Source organism: Agelaius tricolor, unplaced genomic scaffold (assembly GCF_023055355.1).
Source record: "Agelaius tricolor isolate 1412-34295 unplaced genomic scaffold, bAgeTri1.0.p SCAF_2, whole genome shotgun sequence".
Lineage (NCBI taxonomy): Eukaryota > Metazoa > Chordata > Aves > Passeriformes > Icteridae > Agelaius > Agelaius tricolor.
Genome location: NW_027269262.1, coordinates 93484108 through 93506842, shown reverse-complemented (window position 1 = coordinate 93506842; position 22735 = coordinate 93484108). Strand labels below are relative to the sequence as shown.

The following is a 22735-nucleotide window of genomic DNA, read 5'->3' as shown; positions in this document are numbered from 1 at the left end:
GTTTTCCTCCCTGTCTCTTTGCAGCAGCCTTGCAGAATTGAAGGATTGAGTCTTCCCATCAATCTTCTCTTCTGTAGGAAAAGCAACCCCCCATTTACTCAATCTTTCCTATCAGGCTATGTTTTCTTGACCTGTTGTCATTCTCCCAGTTCCCTCCAGACTCTCTTCAGTCTCTGACAGAAAAAATCTTTGCTGCAGAATTTGTTGCTTAGAGCTGAGGATCCGCAGTGTGGGGTCAAGCAGAAGGTTTGCTTCCCTTGTTGAGAAGATTGTAATCCTATTTACTCAGCCCCTGTTACAGGAAATGTCACTGCAGATCCGTGCTCAGCTGGGAGCCTGTGGCATCCATCCATCCATCCATCCATCCCTGCATGCAGCACTGGCCAGCAGCTCCCCATCCCCTGTTGGTGCTCTCCTTTGCTCTTTCTACATTCAGGCCCCTGCAGTTGACCTGGATTGTGCAGAGCCTCATTTTCTCTGTTGAACATTACTTCTGGTTTGTTGAGATTGTTCTGGAGGTTGGAGCTGTCATCTAGCTCCCCTGTTGGGTGCTGTGTTTGTGTTGGATGAGGATAATTCCTGTTCCATCACCCAGCTCACTGCTCAAAATTCACATGGAGAGAGCAGAGATTGGTGGACTCCACACAGATTGTTCTTTGGGTATGGCAACAGTCCACTGGGACTGTTTTATGGTGGAAGAGAGTAGGTTTAGATTAGGTATTAGAAATAAATTATTCACAGTGAAGGAGGTGAGGCCCTCCACAGGTTGCCCAGAGAAGCTGTGGCTGCCCCATCCCTGGAATTGTTCAAGGCCAGGTTGGATGGGGCTTTGAGCAACCTGGTCCAGTGGAAGGTGTCCCTGCCCATGGCAAGGGGTTGGAAACAGATTTTTAGGGCCCTTCCAACAGTTCTGTGATTCTATGCTTTTTCTAATTAAAAAAAGAAAAATTGCTGTACCTCCTATCAATTTCTTTGGCCTATCAATTTCTTTGGCCTATCAATTTCTTTGGCCATGCAAACATGAGACCATAACAGGCACCCACTGCCTGCTAACTTCTATAAACAGTTGAAGCTTGGTTTGACTTCTTGCCAGCTGCATAGTGGCTGTCATTCTGGTTTTCACCATACTTTCAGTGGCTTTATTCCACTATCTTTACAGGAAATTGGAAAAAAAACCTGGTGGATTTGCAATTTCCTTACTTGTTTCTCCACCTGTTTAGTGAACAGGCACAGTAAGGGCCCTCCAGTGTGCCAAGAGAGCCATGAATGGCTCTGATGCTGTTTCAGGCATCACAGGAGGAAAATTGCAGAATCCCACAGGTAGGAAAGAACATCTGAAGGTCGTCTTGCCCAGCTCTCTCCTGAGAGCAGGGTCACCTGGAGCAGGTTTCTCTGGCACATGATTAGTCAGGGCTTGAACATCTCCAAGGACAGGGACCCCACAGCCTCTCTGTGCAGCCTCTGCTGATGTTTGATGACTCTCACCATAAAAAAAAAACAAAACACAAAATAAGCCAAAAAGCCACTCCAACTCCAAAACAAGCAGGTGTTTTCTTTTGTTTTTTTTTTGTTTTTTAAGCGGAATTTCCTGTATTTCCATCCCTCTTGCCTCTTGTCCTGTCACGACCAGTAAGAGTCTGGCTCCATCATGTTTGCTTCTTTCCATCAGTTATTGAGACACCTTAGTACCACCACATCCTTCTCTTCTCCAGGGTGAAGAGCCCCAGCTCCCTCAGCCTCTCCTCATCCCATCCTTTAATCATCTTTACGGTCCCTCACTGGATTCTCTCCAATATGTCCATGTCTCTCCTCTTTTCCCATTTTTTTCCAGTATTGTCCAGAAAGAAATGTTCCAGCTCATGTCTTTCTCAGCCAATCTCAACTTTAAATATAAATAAATTGTCTAAAGTGCTGTTGTGGTTGAATTCCAGCTGGCAAATAAGTTCCACACAGCCACTCCCTCACAGTCCCCAGCAGGTTGGTGGAAATAAAGTGGATGAGTAAAAGTGACAAAGCTTGTGGGTTTAAATAAGAACAGTTTAATGATTGAGATGTAAAAGTACAAAAAAAAAAAAAATAATAAACAACCTATTTCTTCCATGCTGAAATCTCATCTTTCATTCCCACCGCTAATGCTGCCCACCCAAGTGTCTCTAAATGGAGACTGATGGATGTAGAGCTCTGAAATTTAATTTTGCCTGCATGGTTTTACTCGCCAATATCTTTCCCAGTCCAAGAGATATGGACCAACTCTTTCCTTGAGATTCTGCATCCTGCTATTCTAGTCAGGCATGATTGGCTTTTACAGGATATACAAAGCAAGTATTTAATTTCATTAAAATACAAATTCATGCCCCTTTTAGTCTGTCTTGGATGTGCTTATTTTTTTATTCATATTTCAGGTGATGAGGATAAAGCTGTTAAAATGGTTTTTTCTTCTTTCTTATTCTTTTTTTTTTTTCTGTGTCTAGTAGGTTAGGAAATGCTTGTTCCAATTTGTACAAACTGCCTTCACAGTAAATTGGACAAGTTGCCCTGAGGAGCAGTAGACAAAAGACTTGGGAAGTGCCATGGGGATGGGGAGGGAAATGCTTTTATTGCCAATCAAATTAAAGGCATTTAGATCTGCTCTTAAATTTTCCTGTAAATATATTACTGTGGGGTAAGAATTTGGCTCCAGAGCTGTATGAATAAGGGATATTTCAATAGCTTGGTAGGATGGGGTGGGAGGTGGCTGCTGCTAAAAAGGTTTGGTTAAGCTACAACAAAATATTTCATTTTCAATTCTTTCTATTTTTCCTCCCTTACAAGGAGAAAAAGCTTTAAAATGGAAACATGTCCTGAGAATGATAAATCGACATTAAACACTTGGAGTGCTCTAAAAACCCCCCTTCTCTCCCCCTTTCACACCACTCTGTTGGAGAAAAAATAGATGCATTCAGTGTTTGCCAAAACAACACTTGCCCAGTTGTAATCAAGGCATTTTACAACAGGGTGGAGACTTGCACTCCATGTTTGTTGTTTGTGGCCTTGGGGAAGTCACGGCAAGAAATGTTTCCGCTTGCTTATCTCTAAAGAGAGAGGGTGGGCCTGGAAAAATCTGTACAGAGGCTGTTTTCATGCTCTTTGGTTGTCCCAAATCCCTGCAGTGGTCTTAAACTTTGGGAGATAAAGAAAATATTCCTTATTTCTGCCCAAAAACTTTCTCATAACTGTCTTCCATGTGCCCATATTTTCCCAGGTAAATTTTGCTGGATCTCAGGTTGCATTTTGTGATGGAGGTTGTGCTGGTAGTTCTGAGCTCGCCTGAGACCTGAGAGAGCTGGGGTTTGTTCCCAAGTCCATCTCAGACATCCCAACTGAATCTTCAGCTGAGTCTTGTAGGTTTCAGTGGAAACCTACAAGATCAAGAATTCAGTGGAAACCTTTAGATCAAGAATTTCCACCAAGACACCACAGAATACAGAATGGTTTGGGTAGGGAGGGACATTAAAGATCCTCTTGTTCCAGCCCACTGCCGTGGGCATGGACACCTTCCACTATCCCAGGGTGCTCCAAGCCCTGTCCAACCTTGTCTTGGACACTTCCAGGGATGGGAGAGCCACAACTTCTCTGGAAAATCTGTTCCAGGGCCTCACCACCCTCTGAATATAGAATTTCTTCCAAATATCCAATCTAAACCTACTCTCAATTCAAAGCCATTACTCTTTGTCCTATCACTCCATGCCCTACTAAAAAGTTCCCTCTCCACCTCTCTTGCAGACCCTCCTGAGTTACTGGACGTTTCTCTGAGATTTCTTGGGAGAAAGTACAATTGTAGTGTGTATTTCCATGAAACTCATGGTTTAAGTACAATTGTAGGGTGTATTTCCATGGAGCTCATGGTTTTGCAGTTTTGATGGATGGTTTTGCTGTTGAGTGTCTTGGTTTACAAATTTGCCCCTTGTTTCCTCTTGTTTGCTCCGTTTTCTGTCTCCTTGAAGCACACTCCAGCACACACCTTCACCTTTTCTCTGGCTGCTCAGGCTCTCACAGCTCAACTTCCACAGATTTGGGCTGAAGGCTGTTTCCCTAAAATGAAGGTTTTCTGCCCTGGGGGCACCTGCAGCCTGGGATGCCAATTATGTGTGTCCATGGTGCACTGGGGCTGGCAGGGGAAGCTGCACTCTGGATTTTCTCCAGTTTTAATGGATTTAGCTCCCAACCATTGCTCTGTCAAGGCAGTTGCACTTTCATCCTCTTTCATGTGTCTGGCCCAATTAAGGGAGGATGGTGAGTGATTTCTTTTGGTCCTGGAGTTCCGCTGTCTGGTGAATCTCAGCGCTGATTTTTTTCTTTTTTTTTTTTTTTTTTTTGGCTTGGTTTTGAAACTCTGAAAGAAAAAAAAAAAAAAGGAGAATGAAGTACAACAGGTGCCTGAGGCCATCAGGCTGTTCCCAGTACAGTGCAGAACTGGGATTTTCTGGTGCTTTACTTTGCATGGAGGACAAACCAAAGGAATAGCTGCAAGTGTCAGTATCACAGTGCACCCCAAAAGAGACTTTTTCTGAGATATCTGTCAATTAGAACATCATGTGACACCTGGTCATGTGCCACAGAAAGTGGAGGCCATTACCAGCTCTCTGTCAGAGGGAAAATGTCTGGTCCAGAACATGAGAAATTTGAATATCCAAGCCCAGAACGAAGCGTTACAGCTCACGTCATCCAGCCTAACAACCCAACATCAGTGCAAGAAAGACATGGAACAGCTGGAGCAGGACCAGAGAAGGCCACAAAATGATCAGAGAGATGAACCAGCTCTGCTGTGAGGAAAGGCTGTGCAGCTGGGGTTGTTCAGCCTGGAGAGGAGAAGGCTCTGGGGATTCCTTAGTGTGGCCTTTCAGTACTCAGTATAAGAAAGAAAAGGACAGACTTTTTAGCAGCACCTGTAGTGATAGGACAATGGTTTTAAGCTAAGAAAAAGAGTAGATACAGAGTAGTTATAATGAAGAATTTTAGTTTATGGTAAGGTGAGTAAAACACTGGAACATCACTAGAAATATTTCAGGCCAAAGAGATTGGACTGGATGACCTTTAAGGGTCCCTCACAAGCCAAACCATTCTTGTTTTCCCATCACACCAAAAGTGCTGCTCTTCTTGCAGGATTGTAACTTCTTTTTTGTGGTAGAAACACCAGCCTGGGGTGGTTTTTTCATAGCCTTGGTGTAAGAAAGCAGCATCTGGGTTTGGTCCTGTAAAATCTCCCAGCTCATGCCGCACCTTTATCTCTTCTCTTCCTTTGCTGCCATCATCTCCATGTCTTTGAGCTGAACTATTTTGATACCAAAGCCCTGGGCACTGTTGAAATGCTGGAGGATGTCTGGGTGAGGCAATTCTGTGGATAAGGAGGAAGAAGTTGTCCTGCTCTGACTGCTGCATTTATTTCATTCTGCTGCTGCTACCTCAGGCCTTGCAGATTTTTAATTTTTTTTTTTTTTTTTTTTTTTTTTTTTAACCAGCAAGGCAAAATAAATCTGGCTCCAATATTTCTGCTGGAGGCCCGGGAGCTTATAACAGCAAACTGTCTCTTTTGAGAGCTCATCAGGGCTGCAGTGTGATGGATAAACTCCAGCCAGCTGGATACTGGTAATGTTCCAGAAGACAGCATCACCTTTTTTGTGATCGAGTGCTTAAGTCTTTACCTTCCAGCTCAGGATCTCAAAGCACTTTGTGAACAGCAAGGAATTAAAAGTTGCCCTTTATCAGTGGAGAAAATGAGACACAGGGAGGTCAAATGACTTGCTTGCCCTCAAAACCATTTGTAGTCCAGAACACCTGGATTTTAGTGCTTTTAATTTTTTTGCAGGTGGGCATCTTGAAGTTTGGAGATTGCCCTGTGTCTTTTATTTTCCTTCTCAGTCCTTTTTTTTTCCTTAGGCTACTGGAAAAAAAAAAAAAAAGTTTAACTGACTTTTAACAGGGCTGTGCCTGTCTTTTTTTCTGTTTTTTAGGTTTGAAGTGTAATCCAGCATCCATCACTATCCAGAAAATGTCTTATGGATCCATTGATGGGAGTGGATTTGGGAGCAGGAACCCATTTGGAGGCCCTTCCAGACAAGGCTATCAGCCTCTAGGTGAAGTATTGCTCCCCTGCTGTAATTTATTCCACCTGGTTCCCTGAGGGCTGAAGTTTGACTTGCTCAGGTTCACTGTGGCTGCTGTGTAAATATCACACCCTCACGAGGGGTCATTCCTGACACTGATTTTCAAAGGTGAAACCCAAACTTCTGCAGTTTAATCTGTGTGCTTGAGGCCTGACATCTTACCATGCTCAGAATTGGAGGCTGTGGCACGGGAGAGCAGCACTAATGAGGGTTTTGGGGGAATTTTGGGGAACCAGAAGAAGAAATGCAGAATTTTCTCCAAAGTGGCTTGTTTCTTTTCTCATCTCCCCATCACCTTTACAAAAAAAGTTTGTCTCAATGGTTGTTCTCAGGCTGGCGGATGGAGGGAGTAGGTGAGAGGATGTACAAAAATGCAGTGGGCTGTGCTTTCCCAGAGGATAGCTTTGATATGGAAGCTTCTTGAATCTGGGAAACATGCTTGGATGTGGCCAACAGGATCAAAAACTCACTCAGGAATGCTGAAACCTTAAACAGTGGCTCGGAAGTGGCCCTGGATTCTCTCTCTGTGTCGTTTTTTTTAAGCAGAGGCCAGACCAGCTCTAGGGCTGATCTGGGCTTATCTAGTCTGGCTTTGAGCAAGTCTTTTTATCTGGAACACATCTTTCATTTTGTTCCTGGACCTGGCCTGCTCTGGTAACATGGCAAAAGGGTCTCTTTTCCTTTTTTCACCAGGGAAGAATGTCACCACTGTCTCCACTTGCCTTTGATTTCAATATTCACTAACACAGCCTGATTTGGTGTTCATATTTTGAGTGTTGCAAATGTTCTTTGAGAAACATTTTTTTTGTTTCACAAATAGTGGTTCTCCCTGGATGGAAAAAATATATATTTTTTTTTTTTTTTAAAGCAGAGGTTAATCTTGGGTTTCTCTCTTAGAAATTTGGGTTTAATTTTGATTTTTTTTTCTTTGAACAGGAAGAAGGTATTGAAGTAAGTACAAGTTGTCTGTTCAGTTGTAAATACTGATTTTTTAGGCTATTCTGCAAGGCAAAATTAAAGGCATAAAAGCAAGAAAGAATGGGATACTTGGGCACAATCAAAGAACCATAAGAAAACAGAATTGAAATGTGGATTAGACAAACAATGGATGTCAATGCATTGTAGCTTAGATTTAAAAAAAAAAGAATATTTATTGTGCTATATGAAAGAGCCTCTCTTTTTAATGCAAATTCACAGAATAACTCAAGACACTTGAAATCTCTAAATATTTGAAGACATCCCTTATTGTTCCCAACTTGTCCTTAGCTTGGCAGCTGGAGCTGTGATGCTGAAGCCACCCTTAGTGGATGGCAAAGAGGAGCTGGTGTGGAAAATTCAGTTATTTTGAAACGTCCGCGGTGTGTTGGCTGCCCAGCAGAGCCTGTTGATGCTCTGGGTTATGGCTTAGACTTGAGTGCTGGTTTCCCCTCCAGGCTTGCACACATCCTGCCTGGTGGCATTACCATGGATACATCTCCAGGGTCCTCCAGCGTGGATTTTCCCAGCCAGCCAAAATTGGTTGGTTCCTTAGTTAAGCATCCCTGTGGAAAAGATTGCAAGGGGAGGGACCTGTTGGCATTGTCCAAGGCACCTTGGAGAAGTTTCCTTCCTCTGTGTCTCAGTCAGAAGTTTGTTCAAGCTTGAGAGAAGAAGGTTTAGTGGAGACCTTTTCATTGTGTTCCAGCATTTAAAAGTGGCCACAAATGAGATGCAGGCTCTCTTTTCACATGGCAAAGATGTGGGGTATTGGGTGCAAGTTACTCCTGGGGAGATTATCAGGGGCTCAGAGTAGAGGTAAATGTTTTGCAATGAGAACAATCAGCCTTTAGAATAATCTCCCCAGAGAAGTGGTGGATTCCTGAATGTTGGGCAATTTTAAAGTTCCTCTGGATGGAGTGCTGGGCCATCTTGTCCAGGCTGTGCTTTTGCCAGGAGAGGTTGGATCAGATGATCCTTGAGGTTCCTTTCCAACTTGGCATTCTGTGATTCTGCTCCATGCTCATCTGAACCTGTGTCCCTTTGCCACAGAAGATGGACACCTTGGATGCCTTTTGTCACAGCATCCCCAAATATTCCATTAATTAAGTGCCAGGAGAGGGTAATGCAGCACTAATTATCTGCCTCCTGCTTCTGGACAATGGATGACTGGTTTGCTAAGAAAAATTGCCTTTTGTATTAGATCATGGGGTGGCTGGAACAAAGGAGCATGGCCTTCCCACCAGCATTTGTGTCTCTGCTCTCAGCAGGGACAGACCTTAATGGGAATCTTCTGTGTGTGCTTTAAACCTCTCCCTCTCTTTGTAGATAATAAATAAATCAAACCAGGTGTCCCTGCAGGTAAATGTCCATCAGTGGTCCAGTGGTAATATTCAATATCCAACAGAAAACCCTGAGATGCAGCAGCAATAAAGGTGTTGGGGGTGGAACTGCTTCATCTGTAATACAGACAGCAAAAAAAGAGGGCTCAGGTTTAGTTTGGTTTTGTTTAATGAGGGGTGATACTGCCAAGGGGGTTTCCTCTGTGCCTATGCATCTGTTTGCCTTGGCTCTGCTTCTACCATGCTCGATCCAAATGTGCAGCCAGGATGGGAAAGTTTAATTATTTGAAGGTGATCCCCTTGGCTCTGGGCTGATGTGATGATGGATGGACTCAGAGCCCGTCCTCAGGCCATGTGGAGGTTAATGTTGCTGACCAGCCTAATTAGGGAGATCCACAGACTCCATCTGCAGAGTTTGGGGAGGATCCTGAGGCAGTGTTTTCAGAAATTTGGTTTGCCCTGCACACCTTGGTGTTGGAAAACTCTAGTTCAGACTCTGGTTTTGATGGTGGATATCCAGGATTTCTTGGGGAAAAACAAAAACAAGTTATTGTTATTATTATTATTATTATTATTATTATTATTATTATTATTATTATTATTATTATTATTATTATTATTATTTAATACTGGCAGGTTTTAGGAGGAGGGAGAGAGAAGCTTAGCAGAACTCAGATGTTCTGTGGCCTTAACCAAGGAGCACCCTGAGGTGTGTCACAAGCAGGATCACCAGGATTACCTGGAGTAGAGCACTTCAGGAATTTGGTTGTCCCACAGCCACTGAGGGACAGCCAGGAGTGGCAGGAGGAGGCATAAGCCATGTCCCTGCTTTGCTGCTGGGAGTTACAACCTCCTCCAGCAACACCTGCTTCTCATATCCTCATTCTGATGCCCAAAATCATTGCAAACCCACGTGTTCCCTGTTTCTTTGTAGGAACTTCTCTGAGCTTCATCTGGGCACTGATGTTGCATGAACAAATTAGAAACCAGGTAGTACAAAGTTATTGTTTTGTTTTTATTTTTTTTTTCTTTTTGCTTTAAGTTTAAACCTAAGAAATGGAAAAGATTGACTTCAAAAATGCAACTTTTTAAGTAATGTGACATGTCTAAGATAAACAGAGAGCAAACACTGTACAGCAGTAGGGAACTCTGGATCCTACTGTGTGCAACCTGCACCCTCTACCATCCCCAGCCTACCTTCCCAAAACCATCTTTTTGTGGGGAAAATGAACAAAACCTGCCTTACACAAGGAGGCATATAGGTCAGGGAATTTAAATAGCTTGGATTAAAATGCCACAAGACAGGAAATTTTTAACACTGCTTTTATTAACCTTACTGTAACCTGGACATTAAATGCCAGCTCTGAAAAGGTAAGGTTAATTTTATATTCCAGCAGTGCATTGCTTCCAGGTGAGCTCAAGGGACTGCTGGGTCAGTGCTTAATTTGGCTGTGACTTCATTTAGACCATTTCCCCCTCAGTTTCTCCTGAAGATTTTGTGTGGGACTCTGGCCAGGTTTGTACTCAAGATGTATCACATGTGAGTCTTTCTCCTGGTTGGATAAGGTTGGTTATCTTGTCACTGAACAGAATGAGATTGGTCCCTGCAAGTTGTCCTTGGCAGTGTTCTCTGGGTATAAATCACCTACTCATCATTTTAATACTTACCAATTGTTAAATGATTTTTTCTGCCATTTTTTTTCCTGGAATCAGGTCTATAATTTTATTTTCCTCCCATCTCTACCACTCGCCTGCCTCTGTGCTGCACCAACCAGCCCTTGGGTGGAAGGTCATGTGCCAGTGATGCCACTGGCTTGTCATGGAATTGTTTAGGTGGGAAAATCCCTCTGAGATCCTTGAGTCCAGCCATTAACCCAGCACTGCCAGGTCTACCACTAAACCAAGTCCCCAAAAAATCCCTGCAGGGATGGGGACTCAGCCACTTCCCTGCTCCAGGACTTGACAACCCCTTTCAGTGAAGAGTTTTTCCCAAATATCCAATATTCCTTACAGATGAACCACCCTTCTGTCCATTCCCATCCTATTTCCCTCTTTTTCTAGCAGTTCAGAAAAGTGATTTGTCTCTAAAAACACACCGTGGAGTTCATGGTTGCCTCCACGTTTGGCAGAGTCACAGAGCTCCTGTGCTCCATGGGAGGGAGGTGTTCAGATGATGGTGGCCCCTTTGGTGGGGTGGGGCTGGCAGAAGCTCTGGTTTTGGGGCAAAACTCACTCAAAAGCTCAGGTACAAACCAGCACCATGGCCTGGCTGTGGGAAATAGTAGAGGTAAGAAGATTTCCAGAAAGCTGTAAAAGCAGGCCTTAGAAACAGAAAGAACAGAAAACTTAGAGCTAGCTGCAGCTGCAATGTCTGAAAGTAGAAAAAGTTACACTAGTACAGCAAGCAAGGACATGAAACAATAGCTTGAGTTTTAGGCTTGGCTAAGATAGACCTTAAGACTGCAGAAAAATATACTTAGGAAGATAGTAGAAGGTTTTAAGCTTCATAATGAATTCCTGTAAATTGTAAATAGAAAGCAGACAAGCAAGTGTTGTGTGAGGCAGGTGTATGTGTACTTTTAGTGATTGGCTAGAACAATTGTCTGTAAGCTTTAGCAATATGTTATTGGCTGGAAAGTTTTTAAAATGCTCTGTAACAAAGAAATCTTTGGCTGCTGCTGGCAGGACATGAGCTTCTGTCATCTTTCTATTGTCTCAACCATGTTATGAGGCTGATGCTGCAATAAAGCTCAGGAAGGTGTCCCAACAGTCCCATCCCTTTGTGAAAAACCCCAATATTCCTGACCACCACGTGGGCTCACTGCAGCCCCAGGTTTGGTGCCAAACCATGGGAAGGAATCCACTGCCAGCCCCACATCTCGAGGCTGCAAAGAGCTGAAGCACAGAACAAACTCCTGGGTACACAGGGAGTCCCCCTGGGGTTAATTTACACTGAGCAGGTGGTTAATCCTGCTCTCTTGGGGTCTGAGCACTGCTTTGGTTTTGGACTGGCTTCTTAGATTAATTCCAATACTTGGAATGCTTTGCTGAAGGGAATTTGAAACCTGTGGTCATTGCAGTGAAAGGCGTTGTCCAGAGGGGCTGGTGGGAGGTCCAGGTCTGATTGTGGCAACACCATCCAAAATCATGCATTTAATTGTCCTCAAGAAAGAGTGCCAGAAAGAGTTAAAAACAGTGAAAGGAAGCAAGAACAAAATTGTTGATTTTTTGGGGGACGTTCAAAGCTGCTATGCAATATTAAGAGTGGTTTTTCCAAAGGCTGAAGTCTCAAACTGAAGGGCTGGGCCAGATCACATTCAGTAATTCAAACAAATTTTGGGATGGAGTCCTATCAACTGTAGAATTACAGAATCATTAAAGTTCAAAAAGACCTCCAAGGTCATCAAGTCCAAGCTTCAAAGAAGGAAGGACTGAAGATGTGACCTCCTGTAGCAGCTTTTCTCTGTCATGCTCAGATGGGCTCACAAACATCGCGCCAAGGTTTCCTCCTGGACTTGTCTCTAATTTAGAAAGCTCTAAACAATAATGTGGCTTGTCAAATGCTGTGTAAAACATTTCTGAGAGTCTTAATAATTGACTTTGGCTTCTAAGTCTTGGGTCTCATCATATTTTCTTGAATTTATGGTCCCACAGAAGTTGAGGAGTTGGGTGCCATATTTAATAAGTCATTAGTAAAGTGCAAGTCTAAGTGCAAACAATACAAAAAATCATAATAAGATGATCTCCCTCACTAGACAACCCCAAAAACATTTTTGTGGCATCTACAGAATTATTTCATGTTGTTTCTCTGCTATTGTGCAAAACTTCCAAAAGTTATATATTTATTTTCTTAGTCCATTTTCACTAGATTTAGAGGATCTTCTCTGCCTTACATCCAGTTCTTGGAGATTTTTAGCAATGATTTAATGAATTAATAAGACTAAACTTAAGAAAACATATTAAAGAATAATGAACAACATGTTTTATAGCAAAAGGAATTGCCAGGAGAATTAACTTTCAAACATGAATTGACTTTGAAACTGTTTGTTTTGAAAACCTCTGCCCTATCCCTTTTGGCACTTTTAACATTATAATGAACATTTTGCTATAATTTCAGTATTTCGGGAATTGGAAGTAGTTATGAATTTATTTATATAACTAGCAAAACCAGAAGACACTATTGGAATAAATAAGTATTTTAATGAAATATGTGAAGGTGATCTGACAAATTCTTAGCAGGAAAAAAAAAAGCAACAAAGCCAACAAATCAACGAAAAAACCTCTTGGTAAAAAAACCTTTTTTTTCTTCTTTACCAATTTTATTTGCTAGTCTTGGTTATCCAAAGCAATTTTAATGCAAACATATAAAACTCATGCTGGCTGTCCCAGTCTTTGACAGAAAATCAGAAATCAAAGACACTCACCTTTCCTTAGGCATTTCAGCTGGAAATGCATTTAAATATCAGAACAGCTCAGAACAGCTTGCTTCATTTTCCACTCAATTACAGTGGAATTAGAAGTAGTTTAAGAAGATCCTCTGCCCAGAGCTGGCTTGTTGTGTGGTAGAGGTGCCTTGGTAGGGAAAGCAAAACAGAATTAATGTTGCTGCTGGAAACTGTCCAGTGGAAAGTGTCCCTGCCCATTGCAGATGTTTGGAACCAGATGTTTTTAAGGTCCTTTCCAGCCCAGGCCATTCTGTGATTCTGTGATTCCATGAATGTTCTTGTGGTTCCTTTCCCAATGTGTGCCCAGACTTGGGGCTGCTCTTCTGGGATGTCTTTCCACATGGGTGTATTTTCCTAAAGGAGAAGAGACTTCCCTGTGCTTTAGTTTCAGCTCCTGAAATGAATTTAGCCCAATGTCTTTTCCCTTCTGGCTGCTCTTTCAAAAGCTTTTCTTTGTTTTGGAGGCAGAGGAAAAAAACATTTTATTAACAAAATAAAACTCAGCTACTGGCTGATTCAAACTTTGTACCAGCTCTTGTTTGAGCTGTTCAGACCTGGACAAGACATCAGTGATTTTAAAATGAAAGAGGGAAGATATAGATGGGATTTGGGAAGAATTCTTCCCTGTGGTGGTGGTGAGGCTCTGTCACAAATTGCCCAGAGAGGTTGTGGAGTCCCCATCCCTGGAAGTGTCCAAGGCCAGGTTGGATGGGGCTTGGAGCACCCTGGGACAGTGGAAGGTGTCCCTGCCCATGGCAGAGGGGTGGAACTGGATGATCTTTCAGGTCCCTTCTAACCCAAACCATTCTATATTTCTGTGATTCTCTGATCAAGGCTTCCAAGATTCTATAATTCTGTAGATTGAATCCAATTGTGTGGCTTTGAAACTTCCTCAGTTTCTCAAGAGCACTTCTCTGGTCAGGACAGCAGAGTGGCCCTCCAACAAGCCAGAAGGGAGTGCTTGGCTCTATTATGAAATTCCTGCAAGTGCTGCAAGGAATGCAAATGTTCCTCAACATTTTCTACACCACTGGGCTTCCACCCTGTGCTTTGCATCCTGTTCTTTCCATCCTGGCACTACCCAATGCTTGGATAGGATCTGCAGCCTGTTTTTCTTGATCTGTGCCTGCAAAAATGTCCACCTGAAACAAGATACAGCTGAAACTGAGCAGTGGGATTGCTGCATGACCTTGTATGAACATCTGTCCACGTTTGCTGAATGGGGATCCATGGGAAACAGGCTGAGGCTGGAGCAACCCTTCTGCAGCTGTTTGGTTTTCCATCAGAGCTGTCTCTACCTGCACATCCCAGTGCTCCCCAGTGTCCTGCTGTGCCAGGCAGATGTGCTGCCTGGATGGTTTCACTCTGAAATCAGGGGTAGAGCAGATCAGAGCTTATTCCAGGTTTGCTGGAATATTTCCAGTGTCTGGGGTGGTGGCTGCATCCCAGTTTGGTTCATCGAGCTGTCTCCCCAGGCAGGAAGCAGAATCAGCATCCAGACAGGCTAAATACTCCAGCCAGAATTTTTTTCCTGAGGTTCTGCAGCTCCTTTCCTGCAATATGAATGGAAGAAATCCCAAACTTTGCTGGAAAAGGTGGTGTCCAGAAACAGACTGCCATTTCTAACACAACTTTATCCACTCCATGTTGTATTTCTTTCTTGGGAAGGTGCTGACACTTTTTATTTCCCTTATGGCTGCTAAAAGGTCTTTTTTTTTTTCCTATTGCTTTTTAGGCTTTTTTATTAATGTGCTCATCAGGAAACCAAATGAGGTTGAAATTGAATTCAGCCTGGTCTGTCCTAGTTTGAATATCCATGTACAGTGATGCTCTGTCTCCTCCACTATTGCTGTAATAACCCCAGGAAATTTGGGAGTGGACATTCCTGGGCATTGGAAGAAGAGCTGCAATAGTTTCTGGCAGGAATTTTCTTTGTCCCAAGAATTCCCCAGGTGTGAATCAGACACTGGCACAGCTCAGATTCTTAGCCCAGGTGAGACGGTGCTACCTCACCCTGATCTTTGGCTGCAAACCAAACTTGATAATAACTGAATTGCTCCAGAATTTTTTTTGTTTTGTTTTGTTGTTTTTTTTTTTTTTTTTGGCTGTGAAGGGGAACTAATCCATAAAGTCTAAAACCTGGGATAAAGTTTAGGAAGGAAAAACACCTCTGTTGCCTGTGCTGTTGTGATATGGACACTGGGTGCTGCAGGACATGCTGAGTGAGATGGAACTCTGCACGTTTGAGATGTTAATATATTATTTGTATTAATAATATTAATATTTAAAGTAATAATAGGTAAACCAACAAAATCTCTGTGCATGAATGCAGCTGTGTCTAACAGTGTCAGACAAGTGTCTGATTTTTTGGAGAGCACATCCATGTCTTGGTCCCTCTGTCATTACTCCATAGTGTGGCCAGGTGCAGACCTCTTAAATTCCCTGTTTTCTTGTTGCTTTCCCCTATACCTAGTATTATCCACTTAATTAAATTGTCAAGGATGTAAAATTTCTTAATTGAAATAATTTTCTAATTAAAAATAAAAGAATTTAGCATCCTCTGTGTGTGATTGAATTTTCCTTTTTCTCTTTGAAAATTCAAGTGGAGTTTTTATGGCATTACCTTCTGCCAAGAAAATGGGGATGGAGATTTATAGAGATACTGAAAAAACATATATTTTGGTTTGGGACAAATTTGGAAGGGAACTTTTAAAGGGATGATTTTTTTTAAAGGGCAAAATTTAACCACCTTTCCATCCACTTTCTCAAGAGAAAAGAAATTTTTTTTTTTGGGAGAAGTGTAAAAAACCTGTTTGTTTAATAAGCATTCATAAGCATTAAAAAAATGAATAATATTAAACAACAAAACCTTTTGCTGTTTTGAAGAGATGGTAAATTCAGAAAGTCTTTTTATGGATTGCAGGGAGAGTTCTTTTTGTGGGTGTAAAGCAAAGGAGAGCTCTTTTTCCTTCCCCCTTGCTTTTGGAACCAGTCTTAAACGTGCAGGACTTAATACCCAGCATAAACAGAACAGATGAGTGTGGATGCAAGCATCATAAAGTCACCCTGGGACAACACAGCTGTGGATTTCTGTTCTGCAGCCCCACTTTAAGGATGTATTTATTTGCAGAACACACACAAATCTCACTTCTGTACATAATGGAGGGGTAGACAGAGCTGACCCAAATACGTATGACACAAACAGAATTTGAGTGGAGAGAAAATAAATAAATAAATAAATAAAGCTTTTATCCATGTTGTCAGTCCAGAAATATTATTTGTGAATATCTCTTCTTCCAGGTGATGCTGGCTTGGAGACTGACACTGGCAGCTAGAAGTGGGCAGGGATTAAAGATCAGCAGGGGAAGGACTCGGCAGATGTAAGCAGGTGGATTGGGGATTAGGGTGAATTAGTGTGGATGGGAAGCATTTAGGAGCAAGGAGGGGTTTTAAATTGGATGTTAGCATGTATGCATTGCAGATCCTGCCAGAATTTCTCTGTTATACTTGGATATTAATGGTTGGGACTTATGAGCACATTCAGTGGCTGTGTGTGGCTGAAGGTAGTGGTGGTGCTGCAGTGGCTGGATGGAAGAAGCAGCTTCAAGAGGTTCTGAGATGTACAAATGGTTGTGTAGGTGTTTGTAAAACAAATTTCCAATTATTTCTTAATCCCAAGCTGGAAAAATGTTTTGGGGATATCTCTGTGTTTCTCACCTTTTTTCCTGGCTGCTGAGGGCTGCAATGGAATGATGATACTATTATTTTTTCTATATGAACACATGCTAAGTAATTAAAAATTCTTTAATTCCTTCCAAAGCCAATATTTTAGTGAAAATCAAGCTTGAATTGGTAGGCAGGTGATTCTTGGGAGATACAGTACCAGGATTAAAATATTCCCAATGGGCTTTTTTATAGATTATGTCCTATTTTCAGAATCTCTTTAAGGTCAGAGCTCAGAGATCTCCAGGTACCTGATGATGCAGCTGTGGGTGTGGGAGTGGATCATCCAAGGTTCCCCTTTCTGCTCTGGAAGGGTTTTAAGGATCTCTTGAAATTTCAACCAATGTAGGTTTTTTTATTTGGTTGGTTGGTTGTGTTTTTTTTGTTTTGGTTTGTTTTTTTTGTTTGGTTGGTTTTTGGTTTTGTTTGTTTGTTTTGTTGCTGTTGTTTTTTTGTTTGTTTGTTTTTTACAGCCAGTCAAACCTGATTGCTCCTAAATCTCTTGCTGCCCAGCAATGTGCTAAAGTGGAATATTTCCAATGGATACTTCTGTGTTTGGCCGTTCCTTGCTTTGAAACCTTCATCCAGAGATTTGGGATTGGATTTTCAGAAAGACAAAGAATGTTCCATACATGTGAATGCACAGACCATTATTTGGTTAGGTGGGGAATTTTATTTTATTTTATTTTATTTTATTTTATTTTATTTTATTTTATTTTATTTTATTTTCTCTAAATGCTCTTCTCAGGTCCTTAGTGGGGAGCAGAACAATGAAGAGCTGATCACAGCCACGCTGCATAAAATACAATGTTCTCTATTCCTTCTCCTCTCCTAACAGAGATACAGAAATGGAAACAGGGATACAGCTGGCAAAGTAGAGGGACAAAATTATGTATAGAAGGTTTTTTGAAGTCATAAAGCCCTCTGAAGATTTTTAAAGTCATAAATCCACCTTTTGGGGCTGGGAATAGCACTGGACTTGAACTTGGCATGTAAAACAGGTCTGTTGCATATGAAGCTGTGTGGAAGCAAGACCACTGGGAGCCATCCCATTCTCCCTTAAAAAAAGAGGTTTTGAAGGGAAAAACCAGTCCTGGGAGTCTGGAAATTTCAGACCTCCTATACTTTTCCACCTGTGTGCAGGCAACCAAAGCGATGGGCTGAGCAAAGTAAGATTTCTGTATCACTTTCTCCCACTCCTTCCTCTGAGTTCTTTTTTACTCTTATTTTCACTTCTGCAAGACGGTGTAAAGCAGAGATTTAGAAAGAGAGTTTACTGTAAAATACAGTTTGCAAAGAACTTGGGCTTATGACAAAATGCAGCAAAAACTCCCTTTTATTGCACTGCTGTAGTAGTCATTTTTTTTTTTAGATTTATTTCAGGTACTGCAGGAGTTAACCAGGTGGGGAAGGAGGAGATGTCAGCTGATTTTCCTGAAGTGCTTTACCAGCCAGACTGCAGCCAGATGGCTGGGACTTTGAACAATGCACAGATAATTCCAAGTCAGGATCTAACAACAATAAAATCACTAAAAATATACAGGATGTGCATACCTGGGGGGAATGGATGTGCAGTGTGTGTGTGTGTTTTTTGAAATGTAATTTGGAGGTTTCAGTCATATTGTCATTTCATACCTCTCCTTTTATAGTCTTACTGCTGAACCAAAGTGCTCTTGATTCATACTTTTAAATTTTGGATCTGTTAACACAATTTCAGTATCTTCAGTTATTTTTCAAATTTTCTTTCAACTCCATGGGGTTTTCACATTTATTGCTCCTTAGTGAAGAAGAAACCAGGGCATATTTACATCCTGACAGGGAGAAAAAGTTCATGTTTATGTACAATAAGAAAACAGCCACTGTGGCAAACAAGAGCTTCCTTCTGGGAGATTGAAATTCCTGGAGATCAGAAAAGTTTGGCCACTTTGTATTTGGGGGATACCTGGCACCCTCTGCTCCAACAAGATGAGGGATTTTAATTGACTTGTTAGTGTGTCTTAATGTCAATGCTCCTTTTCCCCTCCATATCCAGATTTGACTTGGTAAGAATTTATTTTATTTTATTTTATTTTATTTTATTTTATTTTATTTTATTTTATTTTACTTTATTTTATTTTATTTTATTTTACTTTATTTTATTTTATTTTATTTTATTTTATTTTAATGATGTCTAGTTGGTGGGAGGAGGGCTGCTTGTCTTGCTGCTGCTCTCCAATTCTTTTGTTTCTGGTAGAACATCCTGTCTTTTTGATTGGAATGGACCATTCCCCCTACCGGTTTTTTTACCTTTTTAAAAATTTTTGTTATTGCTGTGTTTTACTTCTTCCAGGCATGTCTGAGATGTCCTCAGAACTGAGAGAGAGGGGTTGAGGACAAGGCCAGCATTTCAGCATCACCCTAGTCAATGGCAGTGCCTGCCTGCAGTAGAAAACCTTAGGAAACCTCCTGGTAGCATCTCTTCTCTTTGGCATTTGCATCAGGGGGCTGTGAGTCAGGCAGGAGGGGTTTAACTGCAGGAACACCCTGTGAATTCCTCTGTTGGCTGAAAAATAAAAGCCAGCCTTGCTTTTGGGCAGAAATATTGTGTATTCCACTTGATTTCCTCTATTTCCTATTTCTAAAAATCCCCCTCCATATCTGATGGCTTAGACACAACAGGAATTCAGCTTTATTCTCCCTGCCATCTTTTGCTTTCTATCTTTTCCCCAGTTGTTTTCATCCTTCATCTCTCAGTCCCCCTCTTGCCCCTGCTGCTTTCCAGTTTTCCCAAAGTGAGGACAATACCATTGTTTATTCCATTGGTTTTTGTGCTGTATAAATACTTTCCCTAGTTTGACCTGAGCATATTTAAATCCACATCCTGGTCAGTGCAGACTGAGGAATGGCTTTGTGCTCAAACCCAACCCTTACCCTGAAATCCCCTGGAGCTCCAGCTCTGATGTGCATCTGCATGGGAAGGATGGGCACAGCTCTCAACCACTTTCCTGGGCATTCTCTTCTAATGCTTGACAACCATTTTGGTAAAGAAATTTTTCCTAAAATCAAATCTAACCTTCCCCTGGGGTAACATGAGGCTGTTTCCTCTTGGCTTGTCCCTTGTTCCCTGGGAGCAGAGCCCAGACCCTGCCTGGTTCCACCCTCCTGCCAGGGAGTTGTAGAGAGTGAGAAGGTTCCCCCTGAGCCTCCTTTTCTCCAGGCTGAAATTCCCCCTCTCATCCAGATCATCAATAAAGATATTAAATTGGGGTGTCCCCAGTACTGACCCACTTATGACCGGCCACCACCTGGATTTAACCCCATGCACCACCACCTGGATTTAACTCCACCTGGATTTAACCCCATTCACCATCACCTGGATTTAACTCCATGCACCACCACCTGGATTTAACCCCATTCACCACCACCTGGATTTAACTCCATGCACCACCACCTGGATTTAACCCCATTCACCACCACCTGGATTTAACCCCATGCACCTCCACCTGGATTTAACCCCATTCACCATCACCTGGATTTAACTCCACCTGGATTTAACCCCATTCACCACCACCTGGATTTAACTCCATGCACCACCAGCCAATGTTTTTACACAGAAAACCTGTCCAATCCATGAACATCTGGTTCCTCCAGGAGAATATTGTGGGAAACAATGCCAAAGGCTTTGCCAAAGGATCCTTATGTGTGTCTTGCTTCCTTGGCAGGGAAGAGGGAAGGGAGAAGAGTATTATCACCACTTCCTTGGAAGGTTTCCTTTCTTGCCCAGCCTGCAGACAGGACAGCAGTCAGGAGACCAACTCAAGAGTCAGGAGAAATTGTCTTCTGTTAAATTTCTTCTGCTGTTGTTTACCAAGTCATATTTATTCACCCAGGATGAGTTCTGGGAGCTGATTTGCCTTTCAACAATGACTGTGTCAGATCTAAGTGAGGCAGGAAAGGAAGGGAAACCTCTACAGTGTGTCAGAAAATGAAGACGACTGAGCGGCTGCCAGTCCTGAAGGGCTTTAATGCAGAGGTCCTGAGAAATCCCTAAAAGAGAGAAGGTGTCAGATTCCAGCATGAGAAGTAGCTCAGTTCCTGGGAGGAGGCTCTAACAGGCCTTTTAATGACCCCCAGTGGCCGAGATCAGTTTTATCTGCAGCTTGGCAGAAGCACATGCCCACGGAGGAAAGGCTCTGCAGCAAAAGTCGTGCACAGGACTTGGCCAAGCGCCGGGAAATGAAATCGTGATTAACCCAAGCCTGGGACCCAACTGGAGTTTCCTTGTGGCAGGGCTGGTTCCTCGGCTGCAGCATGTAAATGCTTCCCCCTGGGCTCCAGCTTGGCTTCTTCTGGCTGTGCCTGCATTTAGAAGATCAAAAAAATAAATCAGAATATTGGCTTTGCCTTCTGGGAGGAGCGCCGCCAGGTTTGAAGATGAATCATTTAAAAATAAACAAATTTGTGTTGGTGTGCTCTAATGCAGGAGCTGTTCTGTACCTTTTTTTTTTTCCTTTCCTTTTCATTTTCCTTTTTTAAATATACTTGATAACTAGCCTTCAAACTTCAGTGATTCAGAGGAAATCCAAAGCTAATTTTCCATTTGGATGTTTTGATGCGCTAAATGCTTTGCTTTTTTTAGAGAGGATGTTTCTATTTCCAGATTTAAAGTTAGAAAGGTAAAATGCTTATTGATACCTACATTGGTATCAAACTTGTGACTGCTCTGCTCACAGATAACTTGTAAAACTTGCTGCTTCAGGATTGAAAACTACATTTGAGCTGGAGCATGGAGGTTTGAGAAACAGATCAAGTGCTTGAGTGTGTTTGTTTTGAAAATCAAAACCTTGATTTTCCTTCATGGTTTGCACTCAGGAGGGTGCTTAATTAAAAAATTAAGCTTAATTTTTATGCTTTGACATAAACAGGGAGGTTTTTTTTGTTGTTGGTTGGTCCAAAGTTGCTACCCATCAGCAAATGAAAGTTGCTGTGGGAAGGCATCACCATGGCCAAAAATTCATCTGAGCTCAAAGGAGGGACCAATTATTTCTGTCACCCCAAAGCATGTACACAGCTTTAGTGATTGTGGTAAAGGGTAAGGAGATTAAACCCTTCTCCTTTTAATTATAAAAACCTCCTAAAAAATGAAGGCTTTGACAGACCATTGCTTTGCAGATTATCTTTCCATTTTGTAACTTCTCCATAGGTCCTGGAGGCTGGTGTTGAAACATGAATTTCTGTCCTGATCCATTGGCTTAGATCTTGTCTAATACCTGTACTTGCCTTGGGAAAAAATTATTTGCAGAAAAGTCTTCCAAATTTTCTGCTGGAAGAAGTTTTGGAAGGGAGGATATAAAGAATCAGTGGATGTCTGTAGAACAGCACTGTATAAATTTAGGGAGATGAGGGACAAGGCAAAAAAAAAAAAATCATCTCTTATAGATATGGTTACAGAATCTGGTTGTGACTTTATGAATGAATGAACAGATTCTTAGAATTTATAGAATGGCTTGGGCTGAGAAGGACCTTAAAGATCATCCAGTTCCACCCCCCTGCCATGGGCAGGGACACCTTCCACTATCCCAGGTTGCTCCAAGCCCCGTCCAACCTGGCCTTGAACACTTCCAGGGATGGGGCAGCCACAGCTTCTCGGGCAACCTGGCCAAGATGAGACCCATTGCTGTCCTCAGAAGGAGGTTTTGGAAGGATTTCACATCACTGCCATGTGTGGGAGAGGAAACAAGTGGGGAAGGAGGAGAGAGATGGAGAGAATGGGTGTGGCAATCCCACATGGCAGAGCAGTGCTAAGCTCTTTACTCAGGGTGGTGAGGCCCTGGCACAGGTTACCCAGAAAAACTGTGGAATTCCCATCCCTGGAAGTGTCCAAGGCCAGGTTGGATAGGGCTTGGGGCAACCTGGGATAGTGGAGGGGGGTGGGACTGGATGATCTTGAAGGTTCCTTCCAGTCCAAACCATTCTGTGATTCTATGATAAGACTCGGGAAGTGGGACTACCATCCTCAGGGCAGAGGAAATGGAGAGCAGAAAGTTTCCCCATCTGCATATTTCAACTTCTTCACAGTAATTAGGGACAGGCCAAGGTAAAGTTGCAACCCCACTTGGGTAAAAGT

General features: G+C 42.3%; 1 protein-coding gene across 6 annotated transcripts in view; it reads left to right on the top strand.

Moving 5' to 3' along the window:
- TSNARE1 (t-SNARE domain containing 1) overlaps window positions 1-22735 on the top strand; it is a 469756-nt gene that overhangs the window by 94422 nt on the left and 352599 nt on the right. For all 6 annotated transcript variants that reach the window (XM_071421896.1, XM_071421899.1, XM_071421900.1 and 3 more), the window contains one exon: window positions 5991-6113. In XM_071421896.1, coding sequence (XP_071277997.1) covers window positions 6029-6113 — 85 coding nt within the window. In that variant the 5' untranslated portion in view covers window positions 5991-6028. The remainder of the gene's footprint in view (window positions 1-5990; window positions 6114-22735) is intronic.